At 38.4% G+C, this 27,589-nt stretch overlaps 1 protein-coding gene across 4 annotated transcripts; it reads right to left on the reverse strand.

The window, feature by feature from the left end:
* Positions 1–1,167: 1,167 nt before the first annotated feature.
* Positions 1,168–27,537, reverse strand: serinc4 (serine incorporator 4). 4 transcript variants are annotated; one of them, XM_063880551.1, is made up of 11 exons: positions 27,257–27,537; positions 16,886–17,053; positions 15,582–15,760; positions 14,107–14,186; positions 13,654–13,747; positions 9,799–10,010; positions 9,346–9,441; positions 5,062–5,188; positions 4,794–4,906; positions 3,672–3,825; positions 1,168–3,038 (listed from the first exon to the last, which is right to left on the reverse strand). In XM_063880551.1, the coding sequence occupies exons 1-11, from the start codon at positions 27,281–27,283 to the stop codon at positions 2,831–2,833; spliced, it is 1,458 nt and encodes a 485-aa protein (XP_063736621.1). In that variant the 5' UTR covers positions 27,284–27,537; the 3' UTR covers positions 1,168–2,830. The 4 variants fall into 4 exon arrangements, with proteins under 4 accessions (XP_063736621.1, XP_063736619.1, XP_063736620.1 ...); XM_063880549.1 differs by lacking the exon at positions 27,257–27,537 and adding an exon at positions 21,814–22,295; XM_063880550.1 differs by lacking the exon at positions 27,257–27,537 and adding an exon at positions 22,065–22,279.
* Positions 27,538–27,589: the final 52 nt, after the last annotated feature.

A 27,589-nucleotide genomic window follows, 5' to 3' on the forward strand; every position in this document is an offset into this window, starting at 1 on the left:
CTGTCTCTCCACCTTTATCCTGCTCTTCACTGTCAGAATCCACTGCAGTCCTCATCTTTTATAAAAGTGTTAATGTCAGGATTTGTATCAGTTACCACACAAGCAGTTTATGAGGATTTCTTGTTACTGTCCTGTCGCCTACAGAGAATTTGCATCCTGTGTTTGTCACTACATTTGTATTCTGTAACCTTTAAACTGCATTGATCTGGAATATATCCAACAGATAAAAAAATAACAATTGCTCTTCTGCATTATTATTACAGTAATTAGCGATATTAGCAGTAGTAAAGGGAGGAGTAGGCCTACATGTTTTAATTGTTATAGCAGAACTTGTAGCAGAGGAAGGAGCAGCAGCAACAGCAGAAAGAGTAAACAATTAGCGTAACCTTACTGTCCAAAGCAAGAAAGATGTAAGGATCCCAAAAGAATTACATATATGTTCCATCCATCCATCCATCCATCCACTCATCCATCTATCTATAGATGAAGCTAGCTAACAATCCGTTTCTATCTAACAAGTTAGCTAGCTAACGTTAGCCAGCCTTCTAACAAGCTAGTTAGCGAAGTCAGCTAGCAATCGCATATTCATGGCTCTCGCAATTAAAATTGGCAGCCTTTTTTAAAAGCAGACTGAGCGCTATACAGCCAGCAACCTCTCACAGTGCCAAACATCGCTGTAAATTCTCAAATATAAATTTTTCAGATAACATAATAACATAATATTACAGGCTACATGATCAATAAAGTGTCTCCCCTGAAAAAACGTTCTAACTTAATAAGAGTTCATTTACAAGATTACAAGCAATTTCTCCGTAAAGAAAACCTTGATTAAGCTGGCGACGCATATGCAAAGTAATAGAAATTTCGCCTTGAATGGTACAGAGCAACCGGATGTACCAACACATAATAGGGCAAAGTGGAAGTGCCCTCGAGCCAGTGAAGTATAAGGTCAATAGGGAACCAACCTACAGTAACACTACAGTGTCAATTGTTCTAAAGTCATTACATTTTATTCATTTTTTATTTTATCAACATTTACTTAGTAACGGTAAATTAAAGCAAAGACCTATAGCCACTTTAACAAACCAGACATGAAAACAGACGTGATCGTAAGAAAACATTGTATTTACAAAAAATCTTCACATCTAGAACAAAGGAAACATTACATTAAACTACAGATAATTTATTCCTTTTGGACTGAGCCAGATTACAGTGTCCCTTCAGTTTAGAAACCATTAATTCCCAGGTTTCCACATACCAACATCTACACAAACATGTGGGGGGCTTCTTTAGATCACACGGTTCACCTCAGCAGACATGTCTATTTCATTTGAAGGCATGAGACAGAGAGCTTCTATCCCCTCTGAAAGAGACTTTTAGTACTTTTTTGATTTTTGAGCACTCATGGTTTCAATTTTTTTAAGCTTTCAAAAGACAGTAAAAACGTAAAACAAAATGTAAACAAGAGTAAAAGTGAATGTACTGTAGAGCAACATTTTGTGAGCATGCATTCCTTGTTGAGTCAAATGCAAAGTATTTTTGCCTCAATTTTACAAACGCTTGTGTTGACTTTTAAAGAACATCATACATTTCTGTCTAGCTGCCCCTCCGTCAATGCAGAGAAAATACTGAAACAGAATCCCTGTGACCCGGGACACGTTAGGTTTTTTTTTTTAAACACATGAACAAATCTTTCTTTGGCTATGTACTGGAAATCACAACGAATGGTTACAAGTTCAACTTTTCACCAAACACAGAGACAACATCTGAGATTATGTTTGGTTAGAACTATTATGATCTTGCTTTATGCGTTTATCAGTTTAGTGGTTTATTTTTGACGTTTTCTCAATGTCATGTCTGTTTTAACTTCCTGTCTTGTGTTTGTTCTGCCCTTATTAGTTTCACCTGTTTTCCATTAGCCCTTCAACCACCTGTCCTCCAGTACACCTGCACTTCCTCCCGTCATCAGTTGTTTGTTTTTAAATCTTGGACCCTTGTATCTCATGTTACATGAAGTCTGTTCTGTCTGCATTGCATCTGGATTATTTATTGATTTATGCATCCAGATTATTTTTCATTTATTTTTAAGGACACCACTGGCGTATATCTACCTTAATATTCCCGTAACACATTTTTCTATTAATTTTAACGAATATCCCTATGCAATGCATACATTTGTAGCTAATTAAATGTACAGGAAGGACTATCTCATGCTTTCGAGGTCATATTTGAACCATCAGTCAATGCAATCAATCCTGAACTTCGAGAAAGATTTGTTCATGATCAAAACCATCATCTAAGTTTAGAGGAATAACAGGGCTTTCTTTTTTACGGTAGATTATTTTGCTTATAAAAAAGAAAGAAAAAAAAACAGTGGAACATCTCCTCTAGAATTAGGAGTGCAAATATATATAAGCCGCCTTTGTTGTATTCTTAAAAGACTAAATACAGCCCATAATTGAATGTAATACTAATTTAAGTTCATAAATGTATCTATGTTTACAATTACTTACTATAATTCCCACATTTTACATTATACTTCTGATCCCTTTGGCAATTCATACTGTAATTGTGTTTCCAAACCACAGTCAGGTCCTCACTAGTGGTTAACTGCATATAGACTGTGACATCATAAAGTCTTTATCCAGTTCTTCTTATATCAACAGAGCATTGGTCCTTCTCTGAATGGTCCTTTTCACAGCCCTGTGAGTCTTTTACCCATGACCCCTGTGACCTCCAATCCTCATAATCCCTTCCTGCAGGTCCCCAAGGGGAGATGATCGGTCGTCCACATCATGCCATGTCCGCCTTATTCAACTTCCAGAGCGTGTCAGACACTGACATGCACATGACGGGACAATCCTGAGCGCCGTTTGATGCGTGAGCGCCGAGGTCTTGATTCAGACTGGCAGCTGCACAGAGGACCCAGCAGCAGCCAGAGGTAGAGGATCACACAGGCCCAGCACGATGACATCTTCACACAGAAGGTAGACCAGCTGCCGTGGGTAAAGGTGGTCTCCAAAACTGCTGACTCATAGCTGCAGGAGGACAACACAATTTTAGGCAGGAATAAATAAATTGTGTAGGGACTGTTGACAAGACATTATTATACCAGTGGAAGGTAACGCAATGTATTTAAAAGCTACACAGCGATGGCTCAAATAATCCCCAACAGGATTATTGAACAGCATTTTATTAAGGTATTAGAAAAGCGGTGCCAAGTGAAAACAACATCTCACACATCATTTCCTATCAGCTGACACCATCCATTCTTCTTCCCACAATGCGTTTTGGCACATTTGTGTTTTTTTTATTTGCATCTTTTTTGTGAAACTGCAGCGTGTTTTGCCTAATGGACATTTTTCGGGCCTTTGTAGCGCATTTTCACCTGTTGCCACAATAATAACTAGTAACTTAAACTGTCAGATACAAGTAGTGGAGTACACTATAAAGAAGCACAACATTTGAAAAATACAGAGTACAAGTATCTCAAAATTCAACTTGTGTACACTACTTGAGTAAATGTACTTTATTACATTCCACCACTGAGGGATAGACACTCTTACTAAAAACGTTCCCCGTCCTTAGGCTATAATGAAAAACACACCCTTCACCTTAATCGATCCTTCACTCGCGCTCTAATTTGTATACATCCCATGGCATAAACTAACCTGAACCAGTTGGTGAGGGTCATCATGACGTAGAGTGAGGCCAGGAAGAAGACGAAGTGGAAGAAGAAGTAGCTGTAGGCCACTCTCTGCGTCTCATTGTGAATCACCTTCTGACAGCCTTTGTTGTTGTCCTCCATCACAAACTCCTCCTCCACTGAAAAGGAAAATGTGCAAATGTCACAGCCAACTTCGAACATCACTGAATTTATAGTAGTTCTATTCAATTGCTGAACTTGTAAATACTGCAGGGATCAAAGCCATCTAATCACTCCATGCAGAATTCAATTTAATGTGCAGTACAGCTAAAGAGTTAAGAGGACAATGTTTTGATGAACTACCCATCCAATGGTAAGTTGAAATAGTTTTTGAATTTATAGGACATATTTGTTGAGGGTGCTACTTTCATGTGCTACTTGGAACTCTTATAAACCCTCTAATGGCCACTAAACACTGGTTTAAAGAAATCTCCTTGTTAATAGTCAACATGCAGTTTGCCCCGCCCCCTTCCCTTTGACCATGCCCTCCTTTATAATTATCCTTAGCACCTGTTGTTTCATCCTATTGATGCTGAAAATCACCATGATTTTATTCTCTGTTGTCGAGATATTTTGGTTACATGCCCAACCGAGCAACATTCAGACTAATGAATAAGCGCTTTACTCCAACGTTGTATCCACTTACGCATACCTGTTTGCAGCTATTAGCATTTGTACTTGATTTTATTTGAATTTCCTTCTCTTGTTAATACAAATAAATACATTTAAGTTCAACTTGCAATTTTCTGTGCCTGATTACTCCAAAAATAAAAATGTTCCAAAACCTCCAACCTTTATACCGTTGCGTCCATGAAGCCATTTTTTTATTTCTATGGTTGACATTTCTCCCGCTCTGTTTGTATGTAAAACTTGCATACATGAAACATAGCTTGACTTGCCTGGATGCTAATCTTTATGCTGTGCAAAACCAAATACTTATTAAGAGCAGAACTTTGCTGATCCTGGACCACCTTCTTGTCCGGATTTTATCGTAATATTTCGGAATGAGTACATTAAAGATGGACAAGTACCCCACTAAGCACCTTTTTAAGAAAACATGTATAATGTTAACATCATCAGAACAAACCTTCCTCTTCCTCAGGGCAGCAGAAGCAGCAGGTGGCTTTCTGGAACTCGTAGCGATACACTTTGATCATCCAAAATGGACCGAACATCTCTGCCAGGTAGGAAGCTTCATTACTGAGGAAAAATTCCAATGTTATTTTTTATTAGATCAAGACTAGTGTTAGTTTTATCTCTGTAATCTATTTTTGGTTTGGACTTTATCCTTATGTAAGGACAGTGTATATAGAGTAATTATTTAGATATAGATGATGTTAACAGAGACAACCCACCATGCAAAGAGGACGCAGCAGTACATGATGGCAGCTCCAATGATGGCCACAGCATTGCCCTCATTCTGGATGTCGTCCTGTCCAACGCTGGGGTAACAGGCGGTCATGTTCATGCCCTGATACACCACTGACACAGGGAGCAAAACAGCGTGTTAACTTTCACTGTGTTCTGCAGGAAAAACTAGACAAAACTCTTTACAGATAAAGGTACAATACTAGTCTTGTATTGCATCTATGTGTTCTTGGCAAAAAGAAAGAAAGAAATGGAAACAGTTTTCGGAGATTTACATCAGCTGTTTATAAATCTGTGGTTGTTTTGCTCAGTTGCTTGCTAGTTTTTGTAGTGGTTTTGATTTCTTTATAGTCTTTGAAAATAGACATTCATTTTGTAATAAAGTAAAACAATATTAAATGAGAGGCTGATTAGGCCTCGATAACAAAGATATTAAAAAACGCAAATGTGGCTCTTAGCGGTTGATGACCCCTTCTCTTCAACTTCTACTTTCCTCATGTGTTCTTCCTTTCTCTGTCCTTCCTTTCATATCCTGGGAAATTTCTGTCTTTCTTGTAAAATAGGGGGTCTCAGCTGCACTTCTCCTTCTGGGACTCTCTCTAATAGACTCCCCCTCTGGACAATCTCTTGGGTGAACACAGTCGTCACAAATATGTACTGTATGCTCACACATGTGCATGCATGTGCAAAGACTGAGGGTCAGTTTCAGTCGGCTGAGGATTCCTGAGAGAAGTTTTTCATTTGTGTGCTGTGTGTGGGGGGTGGAACCTGAACTCAGTGAAAACACTGGCTAATTACAGGACTCAGACTGTTACCTCCTCATGACAAACACACACACACACACACACACACACACACACACACACACACACACACACACACACACACACACACACACACACACACACACACACACAGGTCAAGAGTCATCAGGGGAGGGTGAACATGTCCTGCACTGTGAGTTGTCTTTTCAATTGCACTCCAGACTCTGTGTGTGTGTGTGTGTGTGTGTGTGTGTGTGTGTGTGTGTGTGTGTGTGTGTGTGTGTGTGTGTGTGTGTGTGTGTGTGTTTGTCTTGGTGAGGTCAGAGCCGAATAAGCCTTCCGGGGACAGACTAGGCAAACAAGGGCCTAGGAAGACAGTAACGAGAAAAGATGTCTTTGTCAAAAACACACACACACACGCGCACGCACGCACACACGAACACAGACATACATCCCACATTGAGATGATTGTATGGCAGATTTATGAATTAGAGTAGCGGAGGAAGGAAACTCAGCAACACTTAAGGGGGAAGTTAAGTATCACACGATGGCAGTGTATGTGTGTGTCTTTGTGTGTGGTAGTGAAAAGGTGTTTTTATAACAGATCCACAGTGCATATTTTCTCAACAAGTTGCTACAATGTCCTGCACTGCCCCAGGACTCAGACACCTACTGTACACTCTCACATACAGTAGGCGTGTGTGATAACACAAAGACCAAAAATGTAGTCATAAGTCACGTTAATATTTTTATTGTTTTTTTTCCAACCTAATATTAAATGGAAATGCAATTTTTGTTCCTTGAAGCATGACCTCTAAGGGATTTTGGAGTATAATCATCATGAAATATTTTGTATCCCTCCTTTGGCTCAACTTAGTTTTATGAACTGTATGAATTAACAATTTTGAAAAACAACTGGCGGAGACATGTCAATCATGGCTTACTTTTCCACAAAATATCGGTTTCCATCGCATTATTTGGGCTTTGCAGAATAATGTTCTCAGACTTTAAAAAGTTAATCTATTTGCTGTTGATGAACTGATTAATTTACTTGTTTGTTTTACAACCGACTGATAATAACACAACATCCTAATAAAATGTAGGACTTATAAGGTCTTCTTGACACAGCTAGTATGTTCTCTAGATATTTTGCTTGCATTATAGCTCTGTGTGCACGGCTATGCAGGAAAGAAGAGAATAATCATTGGATAGACTGTATTGCCTATCGCGGTCTAGAGAAGGACCTCATTTGCTCTTGACTTTGTCTGGACTTGAACTGTATTTGGTGTCAGACTCCCTATGTTTATCTTGATTACCCTATGTCTATAATACATTTTGGTCTGTTTGCTAACTTTGTCTTTTTTGCTGGTCTGCTAGAATTTTGAATGTTGCAAAACGACAGATATTAAAAGTAGCATGTCCCCTTAAATCTTAAGAAAACCAACACCTGATAAATTCATTATTGCTGAATCTACAGCAACAATACACCAACAACTAACCTCCTGTGTGTGATCCGACCTTTCCTCAGCTGTATAAAACAGACCAATACATCACTCTATATTGCCAGATATATCACAATAAGTTGCACTTTATCTGATTAACATGACGAGCTGTGTGAGGACCTATGTTACTACGTTGTCAGGCTGTATCCCTGTGTTATTATGTTGTCAATGGATCCATGAGGAATGCGAAACAAATATCCTGTCTGCCCCCACCACAGGCCACCGGCCAAGCAGCTAGCATGTCAGAGCACATCTCATCCCAGATTATCTGTGTGTGTACGTTTGTCAGTGTACGTCTTTATTTGCATGCGTGCCATTAAGATTTAGACCCTGGATAAGACAGGGGCCTCTGACAAGCCTCTGCACTAATGTCTCAGCCATGTGGAGGCCCTTTGTCTTACCTGGAGCCAGCAGGTGAGTCATTATGAGGAAAGTAAAGGCAAATTATAGAGGCATTTAAAATAGCAGTATGTGTGTGTGTGTGTGTGTGTGTGTGTGTGTGTGTGTGTGTGTGTGTGTGTGTGTGTGTGTGTGTGTGTGTGTGTGTGTGTGTGTGTGTGTGTGTGTGTGTGTGTGTGTGTGTGTTTGTGATAGCTGTTCATGTTCTGTTTGTTTTCAGGTTGCACTATATTGTGTCCCATGTGGTTCCCAAAACCAAGATGGACTTTTATATTATAATGATAGCTGTAACAGTCCCTCTTTCTTTGGTAGCTGTTTTTAGTTCCCTTTTCCAAATTAATTTCACCTGAATGTCACAATTGGCCTGAGTTAATTGGAGGTTATTCGAATCACCTTGATGGAGCCATATACAGACTTATAGTAGTTATTTAATAGTTACACATTTATTTTATTGCTGTTTTTGTTTATTGTAAATTTAACCTCTTATTCTTGCCGATCAAATAAGTTGTTTTATGCATTTGTTTTGATAGCAGTTTTTGGAAACCGGAGGAGAGAGAGCCCGGTGATTATAATTTGGTAGCAGGTGGTGGCCTCGGCGCACCCGGTAGGCATATGGTTTTTTACCATAGGGTACGCAAGAGGCACGCAAAAGAGAAGAGAACTGTTGTACTCCGTGATCCAGCATCGTGACTCAGACCTTTCTTTAAACCCATGCGTAATATTCGCTGACAGGTGCCTCAACAGAAGTTTGTTTTATATATTTTATTGATTTCGTCCGCTTCCCACCTGTTGGCTGCTAATTAAGAATTGAGAGCAGCTGGGGGCATTGACCCTCTTGGCCAATCAAAGTGTGATGATGCCTTTACAGTAGGCCTTAGTCAGCTGAAACTCAGGTCTTTAAACCCATTTCAGACTTATTTGAGGTCTCTAGTTAGATTTTTTCTGAATCCTAGCTGGAGTTATTATTATGGAACCACTTTCCATTAGGTTACTTGCATCAGAGCAGATTGTAAAACTGTTTCTGCTTGAGTTTATGCTTGCCTTTAAATACATTTGAAAATGATCAAAGATATGTTCATTTTTAAAAATGCTTTTTATAGAAGGTAGAGGCATTTTGTCATTATTATTATTATTATTATTATTATTATTATTATTATTATTATTATTATTATTATTAAGGAGGTATTTTTTTCAACGTGAGGTTACAGTGACAGTGCAGGATCTGTTTCTCCAAGTAAATATTTGTCATTTCAATTTGGTTGTTAGGCTTCTTCAATGCCTTTTTTTTATTACAGCAGCAACTTTAAAACATCATTGAGCTGCTTGGTGATGATTGATTTTAAAGAATGAAAAGCGACTTCACTTGAACCCAACAAAGGTGTTATTAAAAAACATTTCAACACAAAGAGAACTGCAAATGACGTCGACTGCATGAAGTGGTGCGTTTTATATCCTTTCTTTTACCATATGATTCTCTTTTAATTGATATATAAGGTGAGGTTTGTGTGTCAGTGTTAATGCTGGACAAAGACACATGCTCAGAGACACAGTGGAGCTGCACAGATCTGCTGCTGTGCTTCTGCTCTGTGTCTGTTGGTTAGCGTACCTTTTTCTGGCGGGCGGCTGGACAGCGCAGAGAAAGTGAGATACATGACGTAACAGCTGATGATGGACGCCTGAAGGAGCCCCGATCGAGGCTGCTCTACAGGGGACAGAAAGAGGGATTCAGGGTCAGAGTATGCAGTCTAGTATAATGTAAAATACTTTACTTTAACAGCCCAAAACACACCGATCAAACCTCATCAAAGTCGGGAAAACAACAGTGGAAAAATTGTTACTCTCATCTCAGTAAGCAGCTGTATGTTTCTATCATAAATCCCAGACGTGTGCAGACAGAGCATGGAACAGAGAATATTAGCTTCCATCTAATTATTATTATTATCTGCAGCAGCACTGGTTTCAACAGGGGGATGTTTGCATAGCTGGAGATGGACTAACAGTTATTTCACGGCTGTGCGTCAATGACAGACATGTGAGTTGTGGTGTTTCATCAACTCACTCTGCTTCACGCACGGTGTGACGGCAATGAAGGACATGAGGCCGCAGAGCCCCAGGTTGATCCACAGCAGGGCCTTGTTGAACTGGCAGGCGACCGGGTGTGTGTAGTACTTGTACATGAAAGTGAAGGCCATGGTGGCGATAGTGTAGAAGAAGAGGGTGGCACACATCACCGCAATGTACCAACGCTTGTTCTCTGCTGCTCCGGTCAACCTAAAGGGGGGGAGGACCGAGAGAGGAGAGCAGCTTTACATACTTGTGTTTTTGGTGCTGTTTCAAACCATAAACACCTGTTCACACATTTAAGATGAATATTGGCATACATATAGGTCAGAAGTGATGTATTTATCATGAGCATTTCTTTGTTGTCTCATGAACTGCGTGTAAAAAAAAAAAACAGACCCATGAATGCAGCTAAAGAGCTTCATTCCAAGTGTTCATTCAGCGTTATTGCATCCGAAAGCCAGGATACCTCATTCTTTATGCATTAAATGGTAAAATAGATAAGGACCGCATCTATATTGGTTAGGATTAGGGTCACTCTCACACACCATTGGCCGTGCCGTTGGGAGACATTTGGGTTTGTGTCTTGCCAAAAGAAACTTTCTCAAGTCAACTGAAAAGGCTGGGGATCGAACTACTGAGCTTCAGATTGGTGGAATACCATTTTACCTCCTCGCCACAGCTAGCCATTAAAGCATATTTTTAACTATTTTCATTGCTTTTCAAGTTTGTGTTTGAAGAAAAGTGAGAAAAATCTAAATGGTATAAGTAGGATTGGGAAATTTAACGAGATGACCAAACTTCACACACTAACAAGGGTACAGTTCTGCACTATGGGTTAAAAGTCCACCTTTTCCGTATTGAAATTTTTCTTTGCCCAGGACTTCGAACATGTGAAGTAACTAAAGTGCACAAAACATCACTGAAGTTCAGAAGTTACAGGAGGTTAGGAGACAAATATTGCATTTTTGGAGCTACATGTGGCTACCAGCTGCATAGTGATTAGTGGAGCACTATGTTAGGAGAAATCTAACAGTTTGCTGCCCTGCAAACCCAGGAGGGACATACACTCTTTACCGCTGTAAAGGGAATAAGAGGATTGTTGGCTTTGTGTGTCTGCTTTGGAACATTTCCTGAATTATTAAATCCTCTTAGTTGTTGTAGCTACAATTCTGCTGGCACAGTGCAGAAGGGGCTGGGAGAGACGGATGGCTCTACAGCTGGACACGGTAAATAACATCTGGGTCAGAAGATGGCTGTCTGAGAACGGGTTTATCTGAATGAATTGGGACACGTCACAGACCATTCAGATGTAAAGGTTGGATTCAAAGCCATTTAACCACACACTACACACAAGACGTCTGCCGATACCACCATAATGTTTCCCCCCGGCATTCAACCCTCCTCCTTGTGAGGTAAGTATTTGGTACTGCTTACTATCCAATTGATCAAGTATTAATTAGTTGGTTGTCAAAACAATATTTTACTTTAGAAAATTGTGATGGAGATGTTCCTAAAGGGTTACAGACCAAAACATGTTTTGATTCAAAAAGCAAAACCCTTCTGCCAAATCAAGGTTTCAAGGTTTCAAGGTTTTCAAAGGTGCCAAATCTTATTCTACAAACATTTCGTTTAAATTATGAATTCCAAGTTTAAAGTCTCTGACTAATAAATGTAGGTTTTTTTGGGAACAATATCATAATAATATTGAAATCCCTCCTAGGTACCAAAGAGGGAAACTGCACCCAAGCAAACTAAAAAAACTATAAAAAGGTATGAAACTAAAGGTATGAAACGGAAACAGAACTCCAGATGTTGCTTTAGTCAGTCTGTATGATTTGCAAAGTTGTAGTGGACACAAGCGGCATCCCTCATCACCAGTGAGGAAAAATACTTGTCTTCTCCAGATGTGAAACGGGCTGTGCTGTATAAGAATCAGCGAGGGACCTTAATTATGTTATCACTGTCCTTTGAGAACAATGTCGCACCAAAATGTTAACTCTCCACAAACAAAAAAAGACAGCTTCATCATGTGACAATGTAAATTATTCCAGATAATCCATTGGGATTTCAATTTCATTTCAAATAAGATAACAGGAAACAAGAGAAGAGAGGGATGGGGTATGATTTGCAACAAAGGTCCCGTCCGTACCCGAGCATCCACCTTAGTCTTGCCTTCTCTCTGACATCCACCAGGGGGCATCTCCAATAGTGGCAAAAAGAGGTCTATGAAAATTATTATTGTGTTTTTAGTTTATGAAAGTAGATAAAATGTTGGTTGCCTATAAAAGTGTTGTTCCGAGTTTGGTTGTGTTGAGCCCAGACCTCTCGTGTCACGGCTGGATCAATAAAAACAAGATAGCAATGACTAAAACCCAAAATAATGACAGCAAAAAAGCCAAACTAGAAGCAACTCAGGCTGACTACTTCTACTTCTTATAGATAGTGTATGATGTGGACACAAACCAGGACATAAGGGTTCACGTTTGGAACTCAAACCTCTAAACCACCATTGGACTACAGTTTAGTCTAAAATGTGGGCCATTTTCCTAAACCCATAAGGGACATTCATTCATATTAAACCACTCTATTGGCCTGTGACCCCTGAAAACATTCTGTTACAGACATAGGAAATAAGCGGGGGATTAGTATAGTCTGAAAAATTAAAATGTTGAGGAAATTATTTATATTATTATTATTTTTATATATCTTTTCAGTACAACATAAGGTAACAAATGGAAAACCCGAACCTTTACACACATATGCGGAGAAACAAAATCTCACTCCAAAACTACGAGCAATACACTACTGAGATAACTGTCTTCTGGTTTCAGCCATCCACCAGATGCTGGATTCCCAGCCTGCAGGGATTTATTCCCAAACAGCTACAACAGCATAGGGAAAGGACCAACTCTGAGGTTTGTGATAAAGGCTGGCTCGTTCCAGTTCACCCTAAAGGTGTTGGATGGGGTTGAGGTCTCTGCAGACCAGTAAAGTCAATTAAATCAAATTGGAAACATTTTTTTTGCATGGAGCTCGCTTCGCACACAAGGACATGATCATGATGAAAAGGGAGAGAGACAAACGTAAACTTGAGCCATACAGCTGAAAGAATACTTCTCCCTACGTGAAATTATTGTTATTGTAAAAAGTAGCGCTTGTTTATGTTGGAGTAGTTAGAGTCTCAGGTTTAGATGATCTAAAGAGGATATATAATGCTCATTTTCAGGTTCATATTTGTATGTTGTATCTCTACTGTGACTTTAATGTTCAAAAAGCTCTTTATTTTTCTCCTCCTGCCTGTGCTGCAGCACCTCTTTTCACCCTCTGTCTGAAACCAGAGCCCAGTCTGCTTTGATTGGTAGTTGTTCTGCTCTGTTGTGATTGGTCAACCGCTTAGAGATGTCATGCCCCTTAGCCTATCACTTACAATGTGTTGGACTGCTAGCTAATAGAAGCGCAAGTGTTACCTAGTGGTGTCATTGTGTTATGGAAGTAAACAAAGTCAGAGTCAAATTGAGGCGTTTCAGGCAGGGGGGGAGTGTGTGGGAGAGAAACTCCCTCTGGAGGGAATTTTGGGTTTTCATTCTTTGCAGATCAATTACATGCCCAAAAACCTATAAGACTACCAGAAAGACACAACCCCAAAAAGCATAATAGGGTCCCTTTAAAAAACCCTACATGAGAAAATGTTATATATTACAATAAATACATATCTTTGTATTGAGGACAGGTGTCCTGCAGTTTTCTTTTCATGTATCACCACTTTGTGTTATAATAAATGTGCTAAATAAGGATTTTTATCTGAAACCACATATTTCATCATGAAATATTTTCAGACGCTCTCACTCACCAGTTCTTGTTCCAGGTGTGCGCAAAAGCTGTGATGAGGATGAGTTGGATGAGGATGAAGGCAAATCCCCCTACCACACCCACATAATGCCAAGCTGAGGGAAGAGAGGAAGAGAAAACCATAAAGCTTGATTTATTTCAGGGAAGTGAAAGAGGTAAACCAATCAAAGAGAGAGATAAAGGGAGAGAGAACCAGCTGGGAATCATAAATCAGCTCTGATATCAGGCTTGTATCCCAGTCATGTTTATTGTTCCCAAACAAAGTGAAATGAAGCTGTAGAGATTTATGGTCCAATAATTCACAGCAGTGAGTCATATAAAGTGTTATTAGGTTTTCAGGAGTGGCTCTCTGCTGCCCTCTAGCAGGACTCCGGAGGAGGTGCACTAACACCATCATCACCATCACATTTATTCTCAGGGTGGATTTATCTTTCCTGCAGTGACAGTTTCTCACCATGCAGGAAGGACTCCGTTGGGATGAAGAAGGCGGCCATGCACATCCCGAGCAGAGTGATCAACTTCAGGAACCAGAAGCTGCAGGCCACGCATGGAGAGACACAGAAATCGGTTAATGACATTGTCTCTCATTTTTCTTTATTTGTTATCTTTATTCTTCTTATCTTTCAACTCTGTGGGTTAGCAATTATAAATAAAAAATAGTGGTAAAAACTATAGAAAGTATTTTATTACTACATGCTTGATCTAGCCCACAAATTTGTTTTTTTTTTTCCAATTCATTTCAGTGTGAAATAACTACAGTAAACTACTACAGGATGAAAAGGGGTCCAAGATGGAACCTAAATTCTTTAATATAGATATAATTAAAACATATTGAAGTCTTGTTTGTCAGTCATAAAATGTTTTGCCAGAGACTCTTTTTAACTCCTTTTCTGACATTTTATACATCAAACAAACAAAAGTAGTTGGAAGGCTTTGCTTATAACAGGATAACTGATTTTATCAAAATTAAAATAAACAATTAAGAGATTGTTTCTCAACTATCAGGAGGAAATTTGTTGCATATATGTATACCAAGAGTTATTCCTGAGTAATACAAACATTCTTATTCTATATTTGGATCCATAACATTTCAGTGATATTTGTGAATACATTTCTATGACCTAAGAGGTTTTGAGTCGTTATTGATATCCCTGCAGGTCCATGTGTCTCTGTTTGTTCCTTTAGAGTTCACCCAAGGTTTCAGTCGGCCACTAGGTTACTCCCGTCCATAACAACCACAAAGAGCCGTAACCTTTGCATAAGACGCTACAACCTTTCACCGTGGCACTGTGGCATGGATAACACTCTGGCAGGTAGATGTATATCAGTGAGGATGAGCGATCCAGTCGGTCAAATCCTAATCTGAGTGTCACCTGCGCTGTAATCGGCTGTATTGGAAATTGTGACAACAAAGGGCTTTAAATAGGCCAGCAGGCAGGGTCAGGAGGTGACCAGAGGAAGAAAACAACCTTTACGCACTGTCCTATTTTAAGATGAGGCATGGACAATTCTGGATGGGCAACCTATACTGAATCAGGAAAATAACATCCTGTTAGATATTTCAGACAAAAATTCCACAGCCTTATTATTTTTCAAAGAAGCTTAAAGGAGCTGACATCTTCAGTGCTTTATGTATTTCTGACTGATCCCATTTTATCAGCAGGTTTAATAAAAGACACACAAATCCACCAATACCTTTGGTAGACACCAAATAATTTATATTTTGATATATATATTTTTTTAATGGTGTCAGGTTTCCATTCATATTATTTCATGTGTTGTTTAATTTATCTTGTTGTCCTTTGAGTCAGGACTGTTATGCTGTGTTCACGTGCAAGTACAACAGTTATGGATTTAAATACTCCAGCTCAATGAGATGATGATTTTCTCAGTAGGAACATGTTGTGAGGTGTATTGTGCGGCACTGACCCGTTGTGTATGAGCGCTCTGAAGTCCTGACTGGACTTCACGTCTATAAGGAATATGGCCATCATCAGGTAGAAACAGGAAGTGCCGAAGCACACTCTGTAGACCGCAGAGTAACCCACCAGCATCTCACAGTGACCCCCGCCATGCGCCTGGTCACACACCATGTTGAAGAAAGGCACCTGAAACACACACACACACACACACACACACACACACACACACACACACACACACACACACACACACACACACACACACACACACACACACACACACACACACACACAATATATTAATCTACTGCTTTAGAGTGAGTTTCTGTCAGGGTAAAGTCATAAACGATGAAGAGGTGTTTGGATCAAATTTACTGATACTAAAAATAACTTATTTTCATGCTGCTAGATAAGAATATCATTGTTTTTATTAAGAAAAAAATGTTGTTGTTTGCTTTTTATATGTTATTTGAGACCTTAAAATAAGGTTCAGTAAGAAAAAATCAAAAAAATGTTGACATTTTTTCCCCACGGAATTTCTTCACTTTCAATCCCTGAAAGACAAACAATGTACGACAGATTCAAAACCCAACCTCAAGGACTAAGAGATGTTTCTTTTATTGTCATTTAATTCAACTCTATGTTTGTACTCAAAGTTTTCAGAGAAAGATAAGATAAGATATACTTTATTGATCCTAAATTGGGAAATGTTTTTGCTGCAGCAGCATGTAAAACCAAGTATTGCACATAATTAGAAATAAAAAGTAGAAAATAAACCATTATGCAATATAAACTTCTCAAAATGGGAGATAAAACAGAACTAAAAGAGTGAAAATATAAAAATTGATTGTGAGAAAAAATATGCAAACTATCTGACAAATGAAACACTATTGAAGGGCTAAATGACAGCTAACACAATATGAAAGTAGCGTCTAATTATATCTATCAACCGACCATCAACCCTATGGCATTTGTTGCTGTTAATACACAGACAGGAAATAGGGCAGAGTGAGGGGTATGAACTCCATAAGTCACACTACAGTAACTCTGTTTTGTTCAATTTGATTTTACTTAACCTTTAATGTGTTTCTGTTTGTCGTCTTCTCCGTTCTAATTTAATATTAATGATCATATTTTAGGGCCACTGCCAATTCTAATTGTATTTTTACTGTAAGTTATTTGCATCACAAATGTTGTTCAGAACAATTATAGAGTTCTGTTGCCAGCTGTCAATTAAATTATTGGTTGTTTTGGTTATAGTTCAGTACATTTATTTGATTTGCTTCATAGAGGATGATATGTAGTGCTCACATTTTCCCTGACAAGCTCGGAGACGGTGCGGGACAGCATGAGGCAGGAGACGGCGCAGCTCATGATATGGAACAGGGTGTACATGACCCGTGTGCTGGTGGACGATTTCACCGGAGGACAGAAGGCACAGCAGAGCGAGCAGGGAGCCGGACCACAGCAACAGCAGATCTAATGAGGAGGAGAGGGGAGAGGCAGATCAGCATCTTACACAAACACAATACCCAGTCTGACAACCGAACAGGAAACACCAGAGGTCATAGGTAGTTAAGTTAACTCGCACAGAATGAACAGCGTAATTTAATACTTAACCAAATTTAAGTAATTGTGGGATTTAAAAAAAAGCATACTTCTAAATCTTTGCTCTTGAGGGAAGGTATCACGTGTATTCAAGTCAGTTCCAAAGCCCAATTCACAAGTCATCGGTGTTCACGTGCAGTTCAAGTTGAGTCATCACATGTGTGACTTGAGTCGAGGCATGTGCTTGAGTTGAGAACACGCCTCTGATAAAACACACCTTTAAACGTAGGAGGGTGACAATAATGAATCTGGGTTTTCACACATATGTTAATAAATATCCATGAGGCCTGAAAGTTAAAGAAATCTACTATATAGCTTTTTCATAGACTTGACTTTAGTAAGAAAGTATAGAGCAAAAAGACAACTGCGTTATCCATCCAATGTGATGATGTATGGGGTTGGATGTAGTGCTAGACGATATGTCAATTCTTCACTGTACAGACGAAAAGAATCAAAATAAAATCAACATAAAGCATTAAGCTGTGAACTCTACTGTAGGAATAAACACGAAACATTTTCTTGATAAGATATTCCTCAGCCCCCCAGGAAATATTTCTACACATAACTCCCTTTACAATTTGTTCCACCACATACAATATTACAGATCCAAATCCCTGAAAGACACAAGCAGATGGGCATTTTGTGTTAAATTCAACACTTTGTGAGGCTAGCTATACATAACCAAAAGCATGATACCCTGTATGATTCTGAAGGACATCCTGTAGGCTTCAGACTCACCGTCACACAACTCAAACAGCATATGAACAGTATGTGATTTAGTTTGTGGATGATTGGGTCCAGGATTTATAACTCATGTTGTCTGAAGATTTTGGAGGTCACCATCAGATTAACTAATGAGTCTAATGCCAACATGCCGGTTCGAATTCTGATTAACCAGGGCTGGGAACAGTGGTGGAAACACTGGAAAAGCTCAAACGGTTTTTTTTCTCCAGTATTTTTCAGAGTAGTAACAAATTACATTCACACAAGTACGGTACTTCAGTACAATTTTGAGGAACTGAGTTTTACAGTTTATGCTACATCATACTTTTACTAAATTATAAGCCAATATTATACATTTTACTCCACTACATTTACTGTATTTGACAGCTTTTAGTTGCTATTTACTTTTTTGATTTTGATTATTAGCTAATACTAAATCTAAATCGATAATAAACTATATATATATTTATAGGTTATGATATCCAGCAGCAGTATATCAAGTCATTTAAATTAGCTATACATTTACCAGCTCGGTCAATAATCATAATAGTAAGTAACTCAATATACTGTATATGTTTCTGAACTGGGCCATGATATCTTTGGTGCTTTCAGTATATTGTGATCTCGCTACATTTGTACTTTTACTCAATTAAGATTTTCAACGCAGTTGAAGTATTTTTGAAATGTAGTATTGCTTATTTGACTTGTGTAAAAACTCCAAGTACTTCTTCCACCACTGGCTGGGAACGACTGGATGTAAGCCCACCACTGCTGATCCTAAATTAAATCTAAGCAGGCAAAAACCTGCATGCACATCTGTCTGAGGCTTCTGCAACTCTGCAGATTAAAGTCTGTATCAGCGGATAAAAAAACTGTTACAGCGATGTAGATGTGGTATTTTAAAATGAAAAGCAAAAATCATTCTAGGACAAACACGTCTCTACGCGCAGCACATAATCTGATGAATGATGCAGTGAAGATTATACAACATATTTTCGTGGAACAGCATACAAAATAAAAATAGAGCTTTATTCATGTACAGAAGCCCAAACATGATTTGATCCTGTAACTAATGAAACATAACAAAAGGATCAGTTTGTACAGAAATTGTCTGATGAGAACATGACATTTAGTCAGATATGATATGAGGACCAATTGGTGCTTCATTTGTATGTTTCCAACCAAACAAAAATCACTGATTATTCAACTTCTAAATTTATTCCATACATCCTAAATGTAGTCATATTTTCTGTGTGCATCTCTCATATTTAGGCCTTGTGGCTGAATATACACTGATATGGGTATGGGTATTTTATTGAATAATATTTCAGGTTCTACAGACTGAAAATCCACTCTCTGCTGAATATTGGCGCTGTTCTACTTTCATTTGTTAATAAAAAGTGAAATGTAAAAATCTAGTGCTTTGAGAACTTCCAACATTTACTGAGTCATCTTTAAAAACAGGTGTTTAAATGTGTTATGCTCTAACCACTGCATATGTCCGACCTATTTTAAGGTTCATAATGCAGGATTAATACTCAGAGTGAAGTTGTTGCAGTAATTGAGAGGGCTTAGATCTGCAGATTAACATTCCGCATAATACAGTGGGTCAAACAGAATATATAGGTCAAAAAGAAGCAAAGGGATGGGATCTGATGTAAAAAATAAATGTGTTGAAGAACCATGAATGAGCAAAGAATCCTTCATTTTGAGCTCAAAATGAGAACCACATGCTGAATGGAATTTCCCAGACCCTGCTTGTTGGTATGATTATAAGATCTTAAAAGATCTTGAAGTGTTTAAGAAGTTAATCTGAGAGTTTAGCCTGCATGAATCACCAATGAATGCCCCAGAGATACAGTATATAGCCCTGACTGTGCAAATAAAGTCATACATTTGAAACAGGAATTGCACCGTGTACTTGATGTACGATGGTGTAAACAATATGATAAACTGGGTGATTGTAACTACAAGCAGAAGTCATTTATTAATCAGAGGTCCCTATGCAGTGTTGTTGGTGCTGCTGTCCTGAAGCAGACTGAGGAAATACTACATTTTGTTTTCGACAGTTTCTTTATTTCTTCCAACGTCCGATTTTTGCTACTCACTGCAAATTACTCACTTTGATACTCTTTGGTAACTGGGCCAAACAAATTCTTCCTGTATTGGTTGAGCATTGGTTGATACACTTACTTTTTGCCATGAATTGAGGTTTAATTTCTCAGGAGCAGCCTGTATTGCATTGTGCAAGCCAAGCCAATGTAAACAGGATTGTCATTATTGTGCAGACTTCACTTTGCGCAATCACCATTTGCTATTTTAATGACAATGACTAAAATCGAAAAATAAGAGGTGTTATGTCAGGAACTCAACACATTCTCTCCCTTAAGCTCTTACGTTTATGTTTGTTATTTTAATTAATGTCATTTATGGTTTATCATCTAGATTTGCAGGTTTTTCTTTACTTAAGCTACATTTACATCATAAGTGGTAAAACGGCTCTGCACTGTTGCTGCCGTTGGGTTTCTATGGAGAGAGCCATGTCGCCCATTGCCCCGATTGGAATGTTCGCAAATCATTTCAAATGAATTGACCTAGCTATGACAGCTGTATGTAGCAGAGCAAGCTAGCAATGGAGAACTTAACAAAAAATGAGGAAATTGCAAATGTATGTGAATGCAGCTTAAATTTGATTACATACAAGGTTATTTAAAAACTTTAATAGACTTTATATTGTGGCTAATATTTGTTTTTTGTTCTGTGTCATGTAAAAAGACAAACAAAGACAATGTAATCATGATAATGTTTAGCAATTATGATGTTTATGTTCATCATCTTAGTTTACCATGTTAGCATTTAAAACGTAGCAAGTACAGCTGCTCAGAATGAATGAAGTTATTGGTTATAAACCAAAGTATTGAATACATTTTCAGCTGATTATGATACTACAGGATAAAGAGGACCACCAAAATCAGTCGATCTGATTTATTTTCATGATTGAGGCTGAGAGGAACAGTATGCCTGTATAAAAGGTCATGGCAATACATCCAAATAGATATTTCAGTGGGGCCTGATTCAGTGGGGCCTGACAAAACATGTTAGCAATGCTAACATGTTTTGACACAGAACAAAAAACAAATATTAGCCACAATATAAAGTCTATTAAAGTTTTTAAATAACCTTGTGTGTTTACTAAATACTGATATAATTTCTTCTTCTGTGCAAGGAGTCATAAAAGTCTTTTAAACACATTGATGAGCCTCACTTTTCCACTGCCACAAACACTCAGTAGCACCAAACGTAGATTCATCCACTGCAGAAAACAGTCCCCGATAAGTGCACTATTTCTTCCTTTTAGCCTCAAAATTCTTAGTTCTTTGCTTCACTGAACTTTAAAAACACTACATGTTGTGGTACCCAATATTGTTTATGATAACACAGCAGAGGAACCACCTTTACCTTTAAAAAACTATTTTCCTTGAAAAGTATGATACACTGTTGTGTTAATTTCAAAACACATTACAACATTAAAATGCTGCGTTTTAATACATAAGTGATTACAATCCAATAATATAGGTATCTACATATTGTGATAATAATTATTAACTTTTATCTTGAAAAGCATGACATGAACCTGTAATGGAGTATATATTCATATCACCAATTTTACATAAACAAATATCTCAATACTTGGTCAAAAATTAATGAGATATTGATTTAAAAATATCTCTATCTATTTCTATTGAACAATAAATAATGAAATCCCTTTCCCGGTATTCCAGTTAATGAAATCAAGACCAGAGTGAATCAATAATCATCTACAATGAAAAATACCCTTTATCTTATATAATAAACTGACTGTGTACAGAAACTTCTAGGTTCCTGCGCTGCTGCTCATCAGCTCTCACCTGATAGGCCACCATGTTAAGGAAGTAGTTGTAGGCGCCGCTGCGGTTCATCCCCTGAGACGCCGACATTGTGCCACTAAACTGCTTTTCGTCGGCCACTCTACATTTAGCCATCAACTTCCAGCACCAACAGGTTTTTTTTTTCTCAAGTGTGACTACAAAGATGGCATCCTTAAAGAGGCTAGATCACAACTTCTTAGAGGTCTGACGATGGAAGTAAAAAGTAAAAAGAGCCCAGCAGGTTGCCTCACATGCTCCTTATTCTGGATTAGCAGTGAATTTAGTCCGGCCGGGCTCCCTGCGGCCAAGTGCCTCAGCATGAGCACCAAGTCCGGCTGCTCTCAGTCCAGCCTCACAGGGGAATAAGTTGTTTTTTTGCCCATATCCTGCGTGCTTTAGCTCTGCGGCTGTGCTGGGTGCTGCCAGAAAAGAGGGAGAGGTGGTGGCGAATGCCCGTTGCCCTCCCCCATCCTACCCGGTCAGATTAGGCAAAGAGTGTGTGAGGAGGAGGAGGAGGAGGAGGAGGTGGACAGGGACCATGTGTCAACCCATCTGTCCCTCCCTTCCCTTCCCCCAGCGCCATACAAACCCCACAGTACACCAGGATTGGGCAATACTCCTGTTTAATCCAGATTTACATTATTAAACAATTAACCCAGTGTGATTTCTAGATCTGACACCTCAAAGCCCCCCTACCTAAAGACTCCCACCCAACACACACACACACACACACACACAGACCTCATCCCAGTCTGTGTGTCACTCAAACAAAGAGTCCGTAATCCTAACAAGTTATCATGACAGCATTACGACCCAGAAACAGTGAGTAGGGACAGACTGGATGTCTGTGATGGAATCCACCAAAGCAGGGTGCATTAGTTAGTTCTCAGAGCTTGATGATAAAGTCCAAAAAGGCAACAGGTAGATAATAAAGATTAAGTTCTACCAACTATTTTAGTTTGTAATGCACAACTATAATTCAATGTGTGCTTCATTTAGATTTAGATGTTCACTGTTTTTCAATTAACTACGTGAAAGGTTTTGGAAATGACAGACATTAAATGCAGTATTTGAGAATGTCTTCGACATTTTTCTGAAAACGCATAATGACTTCCTTTTTCTTCAGAAAAAAAATATATAATAGTTGGTAATGTAAAAGCAGTTTGTAGACAGATTTCATTTGTATTCAGAAAACTGAGGTTGTTTTCTGAATGTCACAGCAGCAGTGTAATTATATGATGTGTTGATAGATTTTGAAAAGCTCTGAGTGCAGGGGGAGAGAGTCAGATTAGATTTGGGTCAGTGTGCACAGGGCGGAGCGCCTGGATAATCCCGTCATTGTCAATGGATGACCTTCAGCGGCAGAGACGTCCTGTCAGTATCCCTCTCCAAACCGTCACTGACCAAGAAACTTCTAAATGACGTCTCAAAATACAGTTGATTTCTGTTTCTCATTGTTGTCATGAACAGTTGAGGTAATAAACATTTAGAAAGATACATTCAGTAGAACTACCCAAAGCTCTTTTAGGGTAACATTATGGTTGGAAGAAGTACTCTGATAAAACATATTAGCATTGAAATGTATTCAAAGTAACAAAAGCAAAAGTAATCATTGGTAGAGCAGTATTATGTATCTGGTATTACTGTATTAAGAATTGTGATGCATTAATGTGTTCATCACTTAAATGCTGCTGGTAGATTGGGAATTTCACTTAGGGGATCAATAAAGTTTAATTCTACCAAATTATTAATTACTCTCAATTCATTTGGTGTTTATATTTCATATTATTAATCTGAATCTGCAATGATGAAAAGATGAAGTGAAAATGGAAATACTTAGACAAGTGTAAAGTATATGTATATCAGTATACAGTGTTTTTCGACAACTGGATACAAGTTTACAAGTATTTATCTATATCAATTTAATGAATATTTAAATCATATTTTTTGAAAAAAAATGTATCAAAGGGAACATTTGTTGAACTCAGTAAATTCCCCTAATGAAGACTGATCACTAAACATAATGTGGATTGAGTTGTTTACATGAATGTTGGAAAAAAGCAGCCTGTGCCAAAAACCTGCTAAGTGTCTAAAAGAGACACAGTCACTTTCTAGAAACAGACAGTGTAACAAACATGAGGTTAAATAAGAGGAAAAGTCAGTTCAGGTTCAGACTCCACTAAGTAGCTTGGCCTTCCAAACCCAGTAAGTGATGAACTCAGAGCACATGGACTACAACAGTGGTAGTAGTAGCTAGAAATACAACACATAACACCACCAGGTAGTGCTCAAACCACCACTTTGAACAGCTGTTAAATCAAAGCTTGCGATTAAGTGATCTGTAATGACAAACTGTGATCTATTTTGATAAGTCTAGAGCAATATACCTCAAAACAACATTTCAACACTTGAAAAAGATGCTAAGTGATATCAGTTGTAGGCTACTTGGTTTAGGCCTTTAAACCCAGACATCAAACTCATCCTTTGCCTTAGCTTTCAGGGAACAACACTGTTTTGAGACCACTGCATACTGTACATCTTACCCTGAGTTTGTTAGTGTTCTACTACACATGATGGGTGTCTAAGCTCCCATCACCTCTACTCCTCCCTCAGTCCCTTCCAAAAGTGATGTGCTTCGGTTTGTTATCCTTCTCTCTTTTCAGGCCTTCATATTGAAGCAGATATGTGTGTATGTCATCCTTGTTTAGATATTCATTTTATGATGTTGGAATATTTTGTACACAAATCATATATCTCATATCTGTCCGTCCAGGGAGACGGATCCCTTCTCCGTAAGTTTCCTCCATTGCTTCAATGTTAAAGTTTATTTTGTTTAGGGTTTTCTTATCTGAATATAGGGTCTATAAAGACAGAAGATGTTGTGAAGATTGTAAAGCCCCATGAGGCTATGATGTGTGATATTGGACTAAATAAAGAACATTGGCTTTATGTCACTGTTGGGTACTGGACCCCTTTAAAACAGTCACTGTAAAAAGTAAAATGAGAGTTAAACAAAACGTGTTCCTGATTATGAATTTAGATATCATGTCCTCCTCCAGAATGGATATTGATAACACCACCATAATTAAACATTACGGGACACATTTTAGGACCAAAAACATCAGCAAGTTTAAAAATAAATATTATCCTTTATGTCACTTTGGACAAATCCCTCCAACACGAGCGGGTGTAAAGAAGTAAGTCCCTGTGATAAACACGTGTTGCTCCGAGCGGCATTCCTGGGGGCCCCTTTCACTCTCAGATAATTGCTGCTGCCTTGTGGGATAGGAGGTTGTGCCAAAGAGGGCAAACACAAGCAAATAAGCGGATGCAAATATCCGCTTGAGTGAAAGTGCTCAATCTATGGTTTCAATAGGCTTTTGCAATAACAGCTGGCAGAAATCCAAGCTTGTTTACAAAAAAGGACAAAAAAATGATTCATTCAATATTCATTTTCCCAGCATAGCAATGGGGTAACAGTTTGTGACCAGGATTGTCTTTTTAACCTGTTTTAGATGTAGGTGAGTGAAATTCTTGGTGTTGTCAATGATGTAGCTGCAAGCAAAACGATTTGTCCCTCCCATAGAAACACAATGCACCCATTCAAAATGCGGCATGAATGCGGCACAAGGAATTGGACTGAGGAGAAATTATTAAAAGAGTCCGTATCTGTACCGCATTCTTTAACTCACATATTATTATATATATTATTATCTTCTATATATATTATTATATTCTACCTGTCTGTTGTTGCCAGTGCACTCTACTTTGCTGCCGTCTGCTGGGGGGCAGCATCAGGGCCGGTGACACCAGCAGACTTTAAAAACTGATTAAGAAAGCTGGCTCTGTCATCGCCATCAAACTGGACAATTTTGAAGCTGTGGTGGAGAGGAGGACTCTCAACAAACTGTTGTCCATCATGGATAACCCCACCCACCCTCTCCACCTACAGCTGGAAGGACAGCGGAGTTCCTTCTCCAACAGACTGCTCCAGCTGCGTTGTCACAAGGACAGGTACAGGAGAACATTCCTGCCCACTGCAATAACACTTTACAATAATTCCCCGCTGGCTGGCAGACAACTCACTGCTCCATAGCCTCTGTTGTGAACTGGACATAACATGCACACTTTGACACTTAACATTGTACATTTACATTATGCTTATTTAATATTCCATTTCATGGCACTTGTTTTTGCACATTTGTATATTTCTCATTTTATTTTATTTACATTTTTAGTTCTAATTATTTATTTTGCTTCTTTTTGTATTTCGCAGCTGCAATAAAAAAATGTCCCAGTTTGGGATAAATAAAGTATTTCTGATTCTGATTCTGATCCTGATTAGTGCCTGGACTTCAAATAAAAATAAAAAAGCTCCTGTTTGATTTTTGTTTTTAATTTTTGGGGTTATTGTCCTAGATTTATACTACATGGCCAAAACTATACGGACACTCGTTCATAGTTTGTGTAGTTTTGGTTTTGGGCTGTTGGGGTTAAACTCTTTAGATCAAATTTACAGACATCTAAATGCTAAGGCATACAGTAAATGACAGTCTACAGCTTATGATGACTGTATCACAAAGTAGGACCCGTGAATTGTAACTAATTAGTGATCTTTTAAATAGAACTCAAAGGGTGAAAAGCATTCAAAAAGTGTAGGAGAGCCTTTGAGGAAAAGAGCTATTATAGGGAAAACTGATGCAGCAAGGACATATTCAAAAACCATGTGTGGAATGTTTGGTAGTTTACATAGTTTCAGCCAGCAGATTTACTTTCGTATGTTAATTATATTAATAGAAAATTAATACAATAAATACAAAATGAAACCAGAAATACAACAAGGTTGTATCAAAGTTTTCAGGGTAAATTGTTCTCCTTTTAATGCAGGTATTTTGTTTATAATGGTATAATCATTAAATAAATGTATCCTTAAATAAATGCATCCTAGTTGTTGAAATTTAGATAATTATTTTGAATCAGAATACCCTGACAATATTGATGTTCCTCTCTAAGTAGCTTAAGAATTATTGTACGTAAAAAATAATGAATGCTAATATAATTGTTAAAACTGTGTATCTTTCAATAAACTTCTTCCACCCAGCTTTGACCACCCACTACGGGCTGGCTGGTGTATAATCATAAGAACAACGCAATACAAGACAATACAGTCAAATGTAGCTTGAATAATATCAACTATGTTTCCATAGAATTGCTGCTTACAACTACATAATAGTGTGTAAAAGTGCACTGACATGTTGATAAAAGTAACACTCTTTTAAAGCACACACTTCATCAAAAATAATAGACCACTTGAGATAAACCATTTCACCAGCACACATTTGTTTTGCGTAATTGTCCTTGTAAACCGTTCCTTCTTTTGTCTTATTAGAGTTACATCTGTCATCTCAGATTCACCATGAAAGAGCGTGCTGCAGAGTCTCACCTGTGTCTGCAGCCAGTGTCTCGTCATCAGGTACCCCAAGGCCTGAGCAATAATCGAGATTGCCAAACAGTCAGAAAGCCGTCAGTCGTACAGCAGGATGAAGGAGTTGGAATGGCAACACCGATGTCTCTCGCACACCAGTGCCATTCTTTGACTCTTGTTGTATCACTCTGTGCCTCTCCTTCAACTGATACAGTGTTTTAGTGCTTCTTATGAGCAGGTTTCTCCTTCCTTTAATCTGATTATTGGTAGGTGGACCGAGAAAAAGTTCAAAGAGCTGAAGAAGTCTCTAGACACGGAATATATGTTGCAGTGGTTGACGGGCTATTTGTA

This window comes from Eleginops maclovinus, chromosome 4 (genome assembly GCF_036324505.1).
Source record: "Eleginops maclovinus isolate JMC-PN-2008 ecotype Puerto Natales chromosome 4, JC_Emac_rtc_rv5, whole genome shotgun sequence".
Lineage (NCBI taxonomy): Eukaryota > Metazoa > Chordata > Actinopteri > Perciformes > Eleginopidae > Eleginops > Eleginops maclovinus.